General features: G+C 43.4%; 1 protein-coding gene across 1 annotated transcript in view; it reads left to right on the top strand.

The window, feature by feature from the left end:
* PDE10A (phosphodiesterase 10A) overlaps positions 1-17,030 on the top strand; it is a 265,628-nt gene that overhangs the window by 152,860 nt on the left and 95,738 nt on the right. Inside the window, exon 3 of the mRNA XM_052645868.1 lies at positions 10,524-10,552. Coding sequence (XP_052501828.1) covers positions 10,524-10,552 — 29 coding nt within the window. The remainder of the gene's footprint in view (positions 1-10,523; positions 10,553-17,030) is intronic.

Here is a 17,030-nt window from a genome sequence, read left to right as displayed (position 1 = left end):
TAATAATGACTATTTTAACAACCAGCTTGCAAAATTCTAGAAAACTTAATAATTGGTTCTTTCAAGCCTATACAAGCTGATTTTAGTACATCATAGGAATATTTCTACCACAGAGATTGGAAAATGCTACAAATTGGAGCGTACTTCCCCACAGGAGTCATTTGTTAAACATTCACCGGCTTACCACTGGAGATAAGCCCTACAGTGATTCCGAGGTCCTCCGAAAATCAATGAAAATTTTAGAGGTTCAGTTATCCTGGGTCCCTGCCTGCAAAGTAAGATGAAAATTAGCCTCGTGCCCCTCCCACTATAAAAGAGTTAGCCTACAGCTGGTGGTCTGTTCAGGTCTGGAAGAAGCGTGTTCCACTCCTGAGAATGTTCTTTGTCCTGTGTGCTAGACAATACGAGAGGCTGGGCTTTAGACTTGGAACACGCACGATCTGCCTGTAACAGACCCAGGCCATGAGGCAAGTGACTTTGCTTCTGGTGCCATATGACCTGGCATATCCTGTGATGGAGATGGATCAGTGATGAGAAAGACAGAGTTAACCGAGGGAGTGGGGAGGACTTGCCTGGACCTGAGGTCACTCATCTGGGTGTCTGCTGGTGACCTTTGCTTTCTGCTGATGTTAAATACACAAGTTTCACAGCAGTGGCCTGCTACATTAAGGACATCCTTAAACTAAAGTGACTTTTTTTTTTTCTATGGGTCTGTGAGAGCTTTAAAAATGTTATTCAATGCTTAGAATATTTCATTACTATTTGTGCTTGTATATTACACAAAGATATTCATATATTTTGCTAGTGTATGGCACACACAAAAATGACAATGACTGCTAGTGCAGCTTGGAGTCATTGCTTTGACCTGGGCCAGCCAGAAGCAGGTTTACGAAAACAAGTGTCAATCCAGTCGTTCCCGGATACAGGATGACACTCTGAACTCTTGGTTCAGCATCACTCACATTTGTTGTCCCGTATTCAAATGAAAGGTCTTTGATGACTCTTATGTATTAATTTCAGACAAATATCACGAAAATAATGACAGCAGCCACATCTATAGTTCATTCACTGTAAAGCAGAATTACAGTTTTGAAGATGTTTGCGATTGTCTGAGTCCTCAGGCTGACTTCTCACGCAGCAGGCACCCGGCAGCACCCCCGGAACATTTCATCACTTTCTCAGCCACTATGGGTGCTTCTCTAGTCAATCCGGTAACATTAACTTACCCTCAAGTCAGTGGCTGTGACGCTTCTAGTATGAAAAGCTATTACAAGCAATTTGGGGCTTTTGAAGAGGGCACCATGTCTACATTTAAAATATTCAATTCTTTTCTCTTTATATACTGAATGAAGGTGAAGGTGAAGTCGCTCAGTCATGTCCGACTCTTTGTGACCCCGTGGACTGTAGCCTACCAGGCTCCTCCGTCCAGGGGATTCTCCAGGCAAGAATACTGGAGTGGGTTGCCATTTCCTTCTCCAGAGGATCTTCCCGACCCAGGGATCGAACCCAGGTCTCCCACATTGCAGGCAGATGCTTTAACCTCTGAGCCACCACCAGGGAAACCTATATACTGAATGATTGGTCTCAAAATAACCTTGCAACTTAACTGGAACCACAGTACTGTTGGCAAAAGTTCTGTTGCATAAGGCAGGATAAGGTAAATTATTAAAGCCAAAAGAGTGATCTTTTATCCTATTTTTTTTTTTCTTATTTACAGTTTCACTTTGTTCCTTTGGAGTAGATTCCTCCCACCCATGAGTCGGAGAATCTTCTCATAAGTCAGTTTCATCTTTTTCAGTGTCTTTAGACATAAACAGTGCAGCTGTAGGTTGAGAGAATGAGTCAGCTAAGCTCCCCTTTTAAAGGCTAAAGACCTATCCTTAAATATAAGAAAATGTACTATGTATGAATTTTGGTTTTAGGATAAAATAATTAAAATATTAAATTCTAAATAATAATAGTTTGGGGGTGAAGTGTACATTTTTCTGTGTCTGTGTAGGTGCAAAGAACTTTGGAATCCAAAGTAGCTCTTTATCAGGTGCTGTTGAAGTTGCAGAGGCTGGATCAGGGGTGACCAAGGGCGGCAAACGCAAGTGCTGCACCGCTGAGAACATGAATAGCCTCTGGAGGCTCACACACTGACATCTTAAAGCAGTGACCTTAAAACGTTTTAGAAGATATTCGGATACAATGGATGCATTCCGTGTACTGTAGGAGCATTATGTAGTCTCTGAAAAATACAACATATATTTGTGGAAAAATAAGAAATAGGTGAGTTGGATTTTAGTGTTATTATGAAAATAGTTTACTCGTGAACCCTCTGAATGGTCTCTGGGATGCCAGAGGCCTCTGGACCACATGTTGATAATTGCTGTTACTCAGTGAAAATGATGACTTTGAATGCAAAGCTGGACTTCCACCTATGAGTGAGTGAAGAAGGTAGCAAAGTCTTTCCTCAAGAAGCAGTTATCAATTGGACAGTAATGGACAAAACCAGCCACTTTAGTCTCGAATGTCAACCAATGGCATACAGCAATTCGAGAGACATTCATAATTTGAAAACTGTGACCTTCAGTTTTCAGATAAATTCAGGTAAGAGGCATGGCTACTCATCATGTTATGGTCTGGAGCTTCTTCCGCTGCGCCCTGTCCCCGGTTGGAGCAGAGGTTCTGACAGCTTCTCTACAAGTTGAAAGGGTTCACTCAACTGGGAGGCGCCACCATCTTTGGAGCTTTGGAGGCCAGTGAGTGGGGGAGGGCTGGTGAGTGGGGGAGGGCTGGCAAATCTCAGGCTGTGCCAGCCTGAGATCTCGGTGAAACTGAGGCAGACACGCTCCTGACTGAGGACACTCACACGTTCCTGGAGAAGCTTCTGCTGGTCCCCCTTGGAAAGGGCCCAGACAACATAGAACTCGAGAAGACCTGAAGAAGGTTTGGATTCTGGGCATTGTCCCCTTCTGATGGACAGATCCATCAGCAGTTGATGGAGAATGCAAAACTTCCTGTTAGAAACTAGACATCTTGAATAAAGCAGACTCCTGGAAAGATCAAATCACCAAAACTGACATAACAAGAAATAGACCATCTAAGCAGGTCTTAGTAATTGAATGGATTTCCGCAGTCCAGAGCTTGCCCTCCCATGGCTGCACTGACGGATCGGATCAGGTGTTGTAAATGGAGTTACTACCGATCCTTCTCCAACTCTTTTCGGAAAGAGAGGAGGGAGAAAAAACTTCCCAGCTCCTTCTCTGAGTCATGTATTAACCTGATAAGAAAACCAGACTAAAACATCACAAGACAAGTCTCCCTCGAACATACATGCAATAACCCCTAAATAAAATCAGGAAACCAAATCCAGTAACATATTAAAAATATGACATGGTATGACCCTGTACGAATACCATTTGTTTAATATCAGTAAATCAATTATTTAAACTTATTAGAGTTAACACAATTATCTTAATACAGAAAAAGGTTTTGACAGAATTCAATATCCATTCATGATGAAAACTGTCAGAGAATTAGGAGAAGTGAACTGTTAACTTGAGCAGTACAAAACAGGACGTATCTAGGTTTAAGTGGAAGAACTAAATCTTTTTTCCACAGATACATGATCCTGGATGTGGAAAAATTTCAAATGTTCCACAGAAAACTGCTAAAATTAATGAATGTGTGAGCAAGGTCTCAGGATACAAGGACTAATACAGAAAGAAAGGTCAAGATGCAAAAATCAGTCCCATTTCTATCTACTAGAAAGGAACAGTCAGAAACTAAGAAAATAGTTTTATTCATAATAGCCTCAAAAAATTAAAAAGCTTAGGAATAAATTTAGCAAAGAAACACAAATTTCATACACTGAAATCTATAAATCTTGCTGAGAGGAAGGAAAGAAAAGTCTGAATAAATGGAGATAGATGTCATGTTCATGGGTTGGGAGAATCAGTATTGCCAGGATGACAGTTCTCCCCAAATTAATCTATATATTCAATGCATTACCTCTCAAAATCCAGGGGGGATTTTTTATACAAATTGAGAGGTTGATTGTAAAAGGTAAAGGACCTAAAAGAGCCATAATAATTATAAAAGTAAAGTTCAGTTTTGAGGAGTTACATTACTTGATTTCAGAACTTACTGTCCTCATGGTATTTCAGCTCTGTTGTCCTGCCTTACAGATAGGTCAGCGCAGCAGAATTCAGAGTCCAGGCAAAACCCTCACGTGGTCAAATGATTTTCAACAAAGATGTTGAAACAGTTCCTTAGAAGGAAGCATAGTTGTTATCGAACAATTGGATATCCAGATGCAATATTTAAAAATACCCTTTCCTCACATTATAAACTAAAATTAATTTAATGTAGATCATATATCTAATTGTAAGAGCTAAAATTTTGAAATTCCTAGACAAAATAGGAAAAAAAAAATTCATGATCTTGGGTGGGCCAAAGAGTTATTTTATATAATACCTAAAGCAGGATCCTTAAAATAAAAAAAAATATTTTGGAAAAACAGACTTCATTAAAAACGTATCTAGAATATATAAAGATTTGTTAAACTCAGTAAGAAGATAGACAGCTCAATGTATAAACAGACAACAGATTTGGATATGCATTATCCCAGAGAAGCATGCAAATGACCGGTAAGTCTTCTCAACATCATTAGCTAGGGGAATGCAGCGAGATGTTGTATACTCACCAAGTATGAAAGAAAAATGACACTGTCCAGTACTGATGACGATGAAGATAAACTGGTGTCTGTGCAATTCACTTTTGTAAAAGTAAAATGGTAATGGTGCTTTGGAAAACAATTGATCAGTTTCTAAGAAGGTTAAACTTACTTTATTAATACTCATCAAATCTACTCCTAAGTGTCTATCCAAGAGAAAGGAAAGTGTGTCCATACAAAAGATATGTATCCAGTAGTTCCTAGGGGGCATTGTTCAGAATAGCTCCAAATCAAAAACAATTCAAATGTCTATTAGCTGGTAAATGGCTAAAAACATATGTGATATACCCATATAACAGGACTACTATTTGATAAGAAGGAATACTGATACATGCTCTAACATGGATGAACCTCAAAATATTGTGCTAGTGGAAGAAGCCAGATACAGCGAGTTCTGTGATTCCACTTACTTGAAATGCCCGGGAAAGGTGAGTCTGTGAGAACAGAGAGACGGCCCTGATGTGACTGGCTGCGGTGGGAACAGGCACTGAATGTAACGGGGCATAAGGCGACTTGAGGGGGTGCAGTGTCTAAACTGGATTGGTGAGAGCCCGTCACACGTCTGTAAATTGACTGGAATCACTGAGTTGTATACCTATTATGGGTTAATTTTATGACATGTAAACTGGGCTTTAGTAAAGCTGCTAATGAAAAATCAATATCACTGCATGTGTCTTAAAGTAGCTACTTTTAAACACACTGACCATATTTTTACACACATTTCTTAGAGAAAATGTGAGCTAAATTTTTTCACAGATCTACATTTTAAGATGTAGATTTACAGATGACCACTAGACCTGTTGAGGGGAAAGGTGAGGTTCTTTTGTTAAAAGCATTGCTTAGTCTACTGACCTATATTTAGTTTCTCCTTATTTGCCTAAAGATTTAATGACGGAAGATGGCTAGAAGATTTAGAGAAATGATTGTCCTGCTAGCCATTCATTCACTCATGGGGGATAACAATGGAATAAAAAAGAATAGTAATCTAACAGGAAATAAAATTTTTCATTTCCTCCTAAAGTACTGGGGAGATGTTGTGTTTTATATATTTAACGCACTTGTCTACAAATATCAAGATTTAGTATTTTATCATCTCACAGTATTAAAATAAAACCACCTATCAAAATCTTTTGTCATTTTTTCTTCTTCCTGTAACATTAGTGAACACCACATTTTCCTTCTAAGTTGATGATAAGAAAATTATCATGATATTAGTTGCCATTTTGGCTTCAAACCTCCAGGTTATTTTTATATTAATATCTGTGTTTCCATTTCTACAGCCTTGAAGGTATGGTTGTGAGGGTTTATATTTTGAAATGTTCATTTCATTTGTTTACTCACTTTTAACTCCTATCAACATTTTATGAAAATATTTTCTGATAAATTAGAAGAGCTCATGATGTCACATATGGATGGATTCTTTGACCTATCCTAGACAGTTGCTTAAATTTTGTATCCAGTGTAACTGTGGCTTCAGTCTGTTATACGAGATACTGATTTCATTTTTTCTGTACTTTTGATGCTATTGTTGCTCAGTTGCTAAGTCACGTCCGACTCTGCAACCCCATGGACTGCAGCACGCCAGGCTTCCCTGTCCTCCTCTCTCTCCCACGTTTGCTCACACTCATGTGCATCAACTCGGTGGTGCCATCCAAGCACCTCATCCTCTGTTGTCTCGTTCTCCTCCTGTCCTCAATCAGCATGAGGGTCTTTTCCAATGAGTACTTAACTCAAAAATAAGTACTTGCTGGAAGGTGTACTTACTGGGATATTCTCCAGGAAATTTTTTGCTGCATGGGCTATTTTTTCTAAGGCTTTAAAAAATCATTAAAATGATGTTTAGATTGAAGATGGGTTCTTCTTGTCTTAAAAAAAAAATTTCTCTTTAACAAGCATCAATATTCCCTTTCTGAAATTGCTTAAATTTTTTTCTTGTTTGTTCATCCCATTAGAAATTAAGTCTTTAAGAACAAGGATAAATGCCCGGCACATAATGGATCCGTAGTGCACATTTGTTGAGTAAACAAACGTTTGCAGAAACCCAGTGCCACATAAAAATTAAGTGTCTGCTGTTGTGAACGTTTTGGTTGCTCACTCGATGGTCACGAAGGACTCAAAATCTGGCCTCCATGTCCGTTTCCTTCTTTGCCGTGGCTCCTTATCCTTTCACGTGTAAGTGAGCGCCCTGGCCGCTCGGTCAGGAGTGTGCACCGGGGGTGCAGCGACGTCCCGGAGTGGTGGGATCGTGGGACGGTCTAGGTCGGGGCCCGGGCCCTCCACTGGCCCGCGGCCTGTTCGCGACTTGGTCGCCAAGCGGGAGGCCAGCTATGGGCCGAGAGAAGCTTGGCCTGGCGTCTGCCACGGCTGCCATCGTCGCCTGGCCCGCCGTCACGCCCTCCCCGTCCAGGGAAGGACAGCGTCCTTGGGGGCCACCGCTCTTCGGTTCCCGTTTTATTCGTTTGGCGGCATTGGGCCTTCGCTGTGGGGCTCGTTCCCCAACCAGGGGCCACGGAGTCAGCCTCCAGGGGCCACCGGGGAAGTCCCCAAGTCAGGGGCTTTGTTACTGTGCAATTGTTCTTGTGGAAAGAAAATTATTTCTCAGTGTCAAATTATGTGGATAGGATGTTGCTTCACTTCAGACTGAGAGGCCGTCAAAGGCAGTCAGACGTCTTGCCCAGAGTTGCAACAGCACGTGAGCGGCCGCCGGCTCCCGAGCCCCGCGCGCGCTGAGCCTCCAGCCGAGCTGCCTCTGGGGCGCCCCCCTCCGGCCGCCCCACCGCGCAGCACTCACCCAGGCAGGCAGTGTCTTCAGGGTGCTGGCCCTTTCCTTGGGCAAGAGAGCTCGATGGAACTTCCAAATACAGGAAGCCCGTTTTCCTTATCCTAACCAGTTCACTGCGCTCATTAATCCCCTCAGCTGAATTGCTGAATTCCCTAAATACAATGCATCTGACATTCACTTAGCAGAAACTGGCTTCCGAGTCAGAAGAAGAGGTAGAAGATACAGTCTTAAATCTGTACACAAGGTAAAAAAGCCAGATGTTAAGATACAGAGCGCATTTTCCTTTCAGATACTTTAGACTGTCCATCAAAACAAAGGAGGAGTTGGTTTGTATAAATGCTTATCAGCAGAGCATCCTTTGCACGCTCGAGTTGGAGGAGCACTCGGCAAAACTGAAGGAGAAAGCAAAGGGGACGTTTATATACAGACGTCTGGACGTTCAAGCTCTTCCTCCCTTGAACTGACTTCCGAGTCGTGGTGATGATTGGACAGTGGACGGCCCCAGAGCGTCGCAGCCTGGACGCTCCACTGAGTGCCTCAATCAGCTTGTGCGCATGACCGCTACCTGCCATCGCCCATGCGTTAATCACCCTTCACTTTTCACCCCACCCCCCCACCCGGTTTACTGAACTTCGATAAAAATCTAACAGAGTTAGAAACGTATTGGTCTCTGCAACTTTATAATCTTAGTTTGTTGTGATGATTAAATCAAATAGTTCCATCTCCTGAGAGCTTTAGAAAAGAATAAGAGGTTAGGAGTTAAGGAATAAGTGAATTTTTTAAATTAAGTGACTTCAGTATATAAGATAAACTCCATGTTTTCCCTATAACATGGTTACATTTTACAGAAATCAGATGCAATATTCAAATCATTATGGAACAAATATAACAAAAATATATAAGAAATATGTGTTAACATAGTAATACAAGAATAGCTACTGTTCACTGAACATCTACTATCTGCCAGTTCCAAGCGTGCTAATTTTGAAAAAGTCCCCAAGTAAAGGCAATATACGTGCATGCTAAGTCTCTTCAGTTGTGTCTGACTCTTTGCGACCCTATGGACTGCAGCCTGCCAGGCTCTTCTGTTCATGGGATTCTTCAAGCAAGAATACTAGAATGGGTTGCTATGCTCTCCTCCAGGGAATCTTCCCAACCCAGGGATCTAACCTGACAGTCTTGTATCTCTTGCATTAGCAGGTGGGTTCTTTACCACTAGCACCACCTGGGAAGCCCTTTGATGTCTAATTTGCTATAAATTCTGAAGCATCCAAAGGGCATGATCAGTTCACTTCAGTTCAGTTCAGTCACTCAGTCATGTCTGATTCTTTGTGACCCCATGGACTGCAGCACGCCAGGCTTCCCTGTCCATCACCAACTCCCGGAGCATGCTCAAACTCATGTCCATTGAATCGGTGATGCCATCCAACCATCTCATCCTCTGTTGTCCCCTTTTCCTCCCACCTTCAATCTTTCCCAGCATCAGGGTCTTTTCCAATGAGTCAGTTCTTTGCATCAGGTGGTCCAAAGTATTGGAGCTTCAGCTTCAACCTCAGTCCTTCCAATGAATATTCAGGACTGATTTCCTTTAGGATGGACTGGTTGGATCTCCTTGCAGTCCAAGGGACTCTCAAGAGTCTTCTCCAACACCACAGTTCAAAAGCATCAATTCTTCGGCATTCAGCTTTCTTTATAGTCCAACTCTCACATCCATAACTGACTACTGGAATGACAGATAGCAATAGATGGAATATTTTTGAAAGATAAACTGGGTGGGTGAATGTGTGTGTGTGTGTGTGTTTGTGTGTGTATACATGATTTCCAGGGCAGATACTGAATTCAGGGGTCAGCTTCAAGGCGACTGGTTGATAAGTACTTTGGGACTATACTTAATATTATTTGTGGAAATGGGTGGTAAGCTGTAAATCTGAAAAAGATTAGAAATGAGGAAACGCCAGGACTCAGTGGTTTAGTTAATAAGGACGTTGAAGGAGAAAGAAGAATCGGTGCCCTGTCTGGACCTGTGCGACACGCCTTTGTCAGTGTTCAGGTGGATGAGGCTGTGCTTTGGTGTAACATAGAACATGTTAGAAACTTGGTGTGCTAAGTGTGTGCTGACGGTGGTAGTAAGACAGGGTTTCCTTGCTAAACAAGGCACAAGAAGCCAGCAGCGCTAAATTAAAGGCTGCCTCCCAGTGAGGGGTCTGGAGAGGGGTCTCCAGCCCCCAGCCCCATCCTCTGGAAGGGCCACATCAACACATTTCCTCTGGGTCAGAACTAGTTCCCGGGCATGGGGTGCTCACAGCCGGTGGACCTAAAGTGGTGTCTTGGCCGGTTCGTTTCTCATACCCTGTTGGTTACACAGGCATAGTCTGGCCATGTAGCCAGCCTCGCAGGGAGAGCCCGTCAGAGGGCCCCACCTAGACCAGGACAACCCGTCAGCCTTAATTTACCAGCAAGCAGTGCTGCCCTGCTGGTAGAGACAAGCCCGCCGCTTCCCGGGCCCGTGGTGCAGAGCAGCCTGTTGGTGGGGATGGTCTGTGCCTTCACCAGGCCGTGCAGACACAGGTCTCATTTCAGCAAACGCGAGATGCTGGCATCAGCCCTGGCAGCATGGGTGCTAATGGCCTTTTGAGACATCCGTGTGGATTGTGTCATTCAGAATATTGCAGATACTACAATCCCATTTTTAGGTATATGTATTGGATAAAATACAGTGTAGCCATATTTTCAATACTATTTGAGAATCTCTAAAAAGGTAATCATGAAAATGATTAACAAGCTGTTGTGTTATTTCATTTCCCTCCAAAATTGCTACATACATACATCCAACTCTAAATATACTATGTTTTTTTACCTTACAGAGTTTTAAAACCAAATTTTTAGATATCACAAGAGGAAGGATTGCAAATAGCCTTCTGGTTTATAGAGAGTGAATGACATGTTCTATGTTTTTCAGAAACTACCCAGAGCTTCTAACATTATGTTTTTTTTTTCCTCCCTCCCTTCTTCATCCCCCAGATGAATCAGCTCCTAAGGAAGTCAGCAGGGTAAGTAATGTGAATATAATTTTTTTTACTACAATGTATAAAGTATGTTCTTTTGCATATTTTTTCAGTGCTCTTAACATGCTAAAGTGTTAGAAAAATAATTACAAAAACTGAGTGCCCTCTCCGAAGTGTCACTCGTGAGCGTGGAGTGAAGCCAGTGGGGGGAGAGGTGTAAAAGCAGAGGGCTCGAACTGATTACAGCGAGCAGATGCGCCCCGCGTGGCCTGCACGTGCTCAAGGAGTTTTCTGCTGCCAACCGTCAGAGATTGAGAGAGTGCTTGTTAAGATGGGATTTCTGGCTTCTGTTGAAACACCGTAAGATGAGGCAGCACCTCCGTGGAGTTCGCAGGTTGTGACAGTTGCTCCGGCCGCCCCCCCTGCTAAGTGGCTTCGTGCTGCCTGGCTGACCCTGCCTGGGAGTTCATGCACCTCCATTCTGGGAGAGCAAAAGGTGACTCCACCTGGATCAAGGACGTGACATCTTCAGTACTTTCACAAATGTTAAATGCACTGTTTTCACATCCAAGAGAAATGCTTTAAGAGAGTTAGCAAATTTAAGAGCTGTTACAAAATGATAATTCTGTGATTACACATAAAGTGGACCTTAATTCTGTATCCTGTTGACAGATAAAGATCTTAACAGGTGGAGTCAGTGTGGAAAATAATCGGTCAGAATTATACCTGATACAGCTTTGTGTAAGCGATCACTCTATCATACGATGGAAACTGAAGTGCTGTTCATCAGAGTCACGTATTCAGATACATTCCTTCATTCTGTATTATCTGAAGAAATGAATCTTTAAAATGACCAGGGCTATTGCTGGAGACCGGGCAGGGTTCCCCCTGCCCATAGCAACCTAACAGACTTAAGATTCTGGAAGTCTCAGGTTTTCCTGGATATGGCACTATTAGCTTTGCGTCTTCTGGGCTCACAGTTGGAACGTTCCCAAGTCTGAGTGTTTCAGCGTATATCAGGGGCAGAGAGATCAGACTGGAATTTTTACAGCTACGGAGAGCAGCAGAAACGGCGGAAAGAAATGTGTGAGGGTGACAGAGGATCCTCACAAGGGGACCTGGACTGTCATGAGATACTGAGGTGTGGATATTGGCAAAGCCACTATCTCAGAGCTCCAAGGTGCTTCCACCTGTTTGTACATCAAGGACAGTAGGGAAAAAGCTGCAATACAACTTACCCATCACATTCTTGCTTTAGAATAGCTTTCATTCATAGTGAATCCCTAACCTCAGTTTAGCCTTTAGAGGCCTGGAAAGATTTTAAATATTGTTGTTCTGAAGGGAAGTGGGAAAGAGATGCCCCAAGAGGTGATTCCAGCCCGCCCGTACATCTTGCTTCCGTCCTGTTCTGTTGGCAGCAGAGTGGACGGCGGTCCTCCTGCTGCCCCGCTGATGTCCCTGCACTAACTCCATTCACCCGTTTAGTGGGCTACCTTGCATCGCTTCCAGTGTCCCCCAGGTTAAAGCTTTTGTACCAGGGCCTGTCGCCAGTGAATTTGGTGCTGCAGTCCACGCTTTCAGTTATTCTTGCCAGGCTCTATTTGGGGAAAATAGCTGTGTGAACAAAGAAGAGGCCTTTTGATTGAATGCATCTTTGCATAGTTTAATTTTGCAAAATATCGCCACCAGGCATTGTGGGTGCAGATGGCAGCGTATGTCTTATAACAGTGCCTCCTGTCTGGTGAGCAGAGAGGAGACGCAGACGACATCGCGTGCCGTCTTTAAGGCCATGAGAAGTGATGAGTGGGTTATACATAGTGCTTTTCTTCTTTGCTATTATTTTATAAGATTCTCCTATTTTATGCCAGATTTAGAGGCATGCATCTCCAGCTGAGAAGTGCTAAATACATGAGCTGTTGATCTAGACCAGCGTCGGTTGCCAGGATCTTTACGTTGTTTTTTGTTTTGTTTTCCTGAATGTACTCCAGAACTCGGTCAGTTCTGATATTCAGAGTTTGCTTTATAAAATGGCATACCAATGTTTTAAGTTAAAGTGACACTTAGAAATACCTTGTGCAACCTTGGAGATCAAACTAGTCAGTCCATCCTAAAGGAAATCAGTCCTGAATATTCATTGGAAGGACTGATGCTAAAGCTGAAACTCCAAAGCTTTAGCTACCTGATGTGAAGAACTGACTCATTGGAAAAGACGCTGATGGTGGGAAAGACTGAGGGCAAGAGGAGAAGGGAACGACAGAGGATGAGATGGTTGGATGGCGTCACCGGCTTGATGGACATGAGTTTGAGCAGGCTCTGGGAGATGGTGAATTACAGGGAAGCCTGGCGTGCTGCAGTCCATGGAGTTGCAAGGAGCTGGACACGACTTAGTGCCTGAACAATGAATGACAAAATGTTTGGTTGAATTTACTCGTAAAGCCGCCAGGTCCAGGGCTTCTCGTGGTCAAGTTATTTTTCTTTTGATTCAGTCTCCTGCTAGTTATGAGTCTCTTCAGATTTTCTTTTTCTTCCCTGTTTAATCTTGGTGTGCTTTATATATCTCAGTTCAGTTCAGTCGCTCAGTCATGTCCGACTCTTTGTGACCCCATGGACTGCAACACGCCAGGCCTCCCTGTCCATCAGCAACTCTCAGAGCTTACTGAAACTCATGTCCATCAAATCAATGATGCCATCCAACCAATATCAAAACTAACCAAGTTCTGGAGTATATTTAGAACAACAACAAGAAAAAACTTACAGATTCTGGCAACTGACACTCATCTAGGTCATCAGCTCATGTGTTTAGCACTTCTCAAGTCACATTTCTAGGAGACAGTGAAGGACAGGAAAGGCTGGAGTGCTGCAGTCCATGGGGTTGCAAAGAGTCAGACACGACTTAGCAACTGAACAACAAGTGCAACCTTTAGGTAGGTGGTGACTGGTCACAGGGCACATCCGTTGTTGAGAGCTTGCTCTCCAGGGAGGTGGATTCTTTCCCTCCAGGCAGTTCTGAGTGTTGTGAGACACTTTGCGCTGGGAGCCAAACAGCCTCTCCTGAACTGCTGTCTGCTAGCATTGTTTTGACTTTAGCAACAACTCAAAAAAGGCTGGCGTGTACAGGCTGCTCCACATGCTGCTGCTGCTGCTGCTAAGTTGCTTCAGTCGTGTCCAACTCTGTGCGACCCCATGGAGGACAGCCCACCAGGCTCCCCCGTCCCTGGAATTCTCCAGGCAAGAACACTGGAGCGGGTTGCCATTTCCTTCTCCAGTGCATGAAAGTGAAAAGGGAAAGTGAAGTCGCTCAGTTGTGTCCGACTCTTCGAGACCCCATGGACTGCAGCCTGCCAGGCTTCTCTGTCCATGGGATTTTCCAGGCAAGAGTAGGGAGTGGGTTGCCATTGCCTTCTCTGCTCCACACGTGAACTCATCAAATAGAGGGACTGCGTTCTGTCTTTCCAAGGGAAACACACTCACTCAGGTTTTTCCCATACGTCTCCTTAGGGTTGGGTGGACAGCTGACAAAGCCTCCTGTATTGTCAGTATATTTGTAGAAAGTGGCAGCTCTGGCGCGACATTGTAGACCACCTGTGGCTTGACTCCAATAAGACAGGGTAGGCCAGGTAGTTCCTGTCAGCTCCGTGTCTGTAATAGGATTTAGGGAGAATCAGCTTTTCAAAGAAACTCCAGGACATTCATGGTTATTGATCTTTTGGTACACTAAGATGTTTTTGACATGAAGTCAAGTCAGATCAGTAACACTTCAGTCCTTTCTCCTCCTCTTTCTTCCTCTCTTGCTCCTTCCCTCCCTGCCTCCATCCTCCTCCCTACTTCTATTCCATCGACAAATACTTAGTGAGCATTTACATGCAGACATTGCCCTAGGTTCTAGGAATATAGTGCAAAATGGCATCCCAGTTCTCATAGTATGGGAGGCAGTGGTAGAGATAGTTGAAAATTTTTTTAAATGATAAATACGTAGAATAAATAAATACATAGGAAGCAGAATGATCCAATAGAGAGTGATGGTGGACTAGGAGTGGCCCTACTATAGAGACAAGGCCAGGGGAGAAGACGTGGGGCTGGGGGTTTGAGTGTGTAGCCAGCGATGCCTTCCAGGTAACTGGGAAGACATTACAGGGGGTGCAGGAAGGAGCCATGCTGGGAGCTGGGGGAAGGGCACTGTGGCAGAAGGTGCAGCAAGTGCAAAGGCCCTGGGGCAGGGAGCTCCACGTCACAGAATGCAATCACGTGGGCCAAAACTGAGAGAGGAGGGGAAGAGCCCTCGTCACAGCCGTCGGGACAGGGGGCCTCCAGGGATGTGTGTCAGTCAGAGCTCCTAGTCAGTACAATTGGTCCTTTCTTTTCCTATTGCTGTTTTCGATGTAAGTGGCTCCAGGTTATAAATCAGAACGATTTCTGACAAGAAAAGGGAGAGAAAACATCAAGAGAAAAAGAGTACTTGGATGCTGAGTACTAGAGTATGACAAATTTAACCAGCTCTAGAATTCTTTGGGGCTTCCCAGGTGGCTCAATGGTAAAGATTCTGCCCGTAGTGCAGGACATGCAGGCTTGATCCCGGGTCAGCAAGATCCTCTGGAGAAGGAATTGGCAACCCACTCCAGTGTTCTTGCCTGGAAAATTCCATGGAGAAAGGAGAATCCTTGGGTACTGTCTTTACCCCCCAGAAGGTTATCAATATATTTCAGTATAGTCTAATTTTCATTTAGCAGTCTTAGTCTTATGAAATATGTCCTGAAGAAGAATGCTAAGATCTGAGATTACTTGGTGAAAAGACATAAGTATTTTATAATACATACTACAGGTAGATTTAAGGGCCTAGATCTGATAGATAGAGTGCCTGATGAACTATGGACTGAGGTTCGTGACATTGTGAAGGAGACAGGTATCAAGATCATCCCCATGGAAAAGAAATGCAAAAAAGCAAAATGGCTGTCTGGGGAGGCCTTACAAATAGCTGTGAAAAGAAGAGAAGCGAAAAGCAAAGGAGAAAAGGAAAGATATAAGCATCTGAATGCAGAGTTCCAAAGAATAGCAAGAAGAGATAAGAAAGCCTTCTTCAGCAATCAATGCAAAGAAATAGAGGAAAACAACAGAATGGGAAAGACTAGAGATCTCTTCAAGAAAATTAGAGATACCAAGGGAACATTTCATGCAAAGATGGGCTGGATAAAGGACAGAAATGGTATGGACCTAACAGAAGCAGAAGATATTAAGAAGAGGTGGCAAGAATACACGGAAGAACTGTACAAAAAAGATCTTCATGACCCAGATAATCATGATGATGTGATCACTAATCTAGAGCCAGACATCCTGGAATGTGAAGTCAAGTGGGCCTTAGAAAGCATCACTACAAACAAAGCTAGTGGAGGTGATGGAATTCCAGGTGAGCTGTTTCAAATCCTGAAAGATGATGCTATGAAAGTGCTGCACTCAATATGCCAGCAAATTTGGAAAACACAGCAGTGGCCACAGGACTGGAAAAGGTCAGTTTTCATTTCAATTCCAAAGAAAGGCAATGCCAAAGATTGCTCAAACTACCGCACAATTGCACTAATCTCGAACGCTAGTAAAGTAATGCTCAAAATTCTCCAAGCCAGACTTCAGCTATACGTGAACCGTGAACTCCCTGGTGTTCAAGCTGGTTTTAGAAAAGGCAGAGGAACCAGAGATCAAATTGCCAACATCCGCTGGATCCTGGAAAAAGCAAGAGAGTTCCAGAGAAACATCTATTTCTGCTTTATTGACTAAGCCAAAGCCTTTGACTGTGTGGATCACAAGAAACTGTGGAAAATTCTGAAAGAGATGGGAATACCAGACCACCTAACCTGCCTCTTGAGAAATATGTATGCAGGTCAGGAAGCAACAGTTAGAACTGGACATGGAACAACAGACTGGTTCCAAATAGGAAAAGGAGTACATCAAGGCTATATATTGTCACCCTGCTTATTTAACTTTTATGTAGAGTACATCATGAGAAACGCTGGACTGGAAGAAACACAAGCTGGAATCAAGATTGCCGGGAGAAATATCAGTAACCTCAGATATGTAGATGACACCACCCTTATGGCAGAAAGTGAAGAGGAACTAAAAAGCCTCTTGATGAAAGTGAAAGAGGAGAGTGAAAAAGTTGGCTTAAAGCTCACCATTCAGAAAATGAAGATCATGGCATCCAGTCCCATCACTTCATGGGAAATAGATGGGGAAACAGTGGAAACAGTGGCAGACTATTTTTGGGGGGGCTCCAAAATCACTACAGATGGTGACTGCAGCCATGAAATTAAAAGATGCTTACTCCTTGGAAGAAAAGTTATGACCAACCTAGATAGTATATTCAAAAGCAGAGACATTACTTTGCTGACTAAGGTCCGTCTAGTCAAGGCTATGGTTTTTCCTGTGGTCATATATGGATGTGAGAGTTGGACTGTGAAGAAGGATGAGCGCCAAAGAATTGATGCTTTTGAACTGTGGTGTTGGAGAAGACTGTTGAGAGTCCCTTGGACTGCAA

The sequence above is a fragment of the Budorcas taxicolor genome, chromosome 9 (genome assembly GCF_023091745.1).
Source record: "Budorcas taxicolor isolate Tak-1 chromosome 9, Takin1.1, whole genome shotgun sequence".
Lineage (NCBI taxonomy): Eukaryota > Metazoa > Chordata > Mammalia > Artiodactyla > Bovidae > Budorcas > Budorcas taxicolor.
This window is presented reverse-complemented; position numbering and strand designations above follow the sequence as displayed.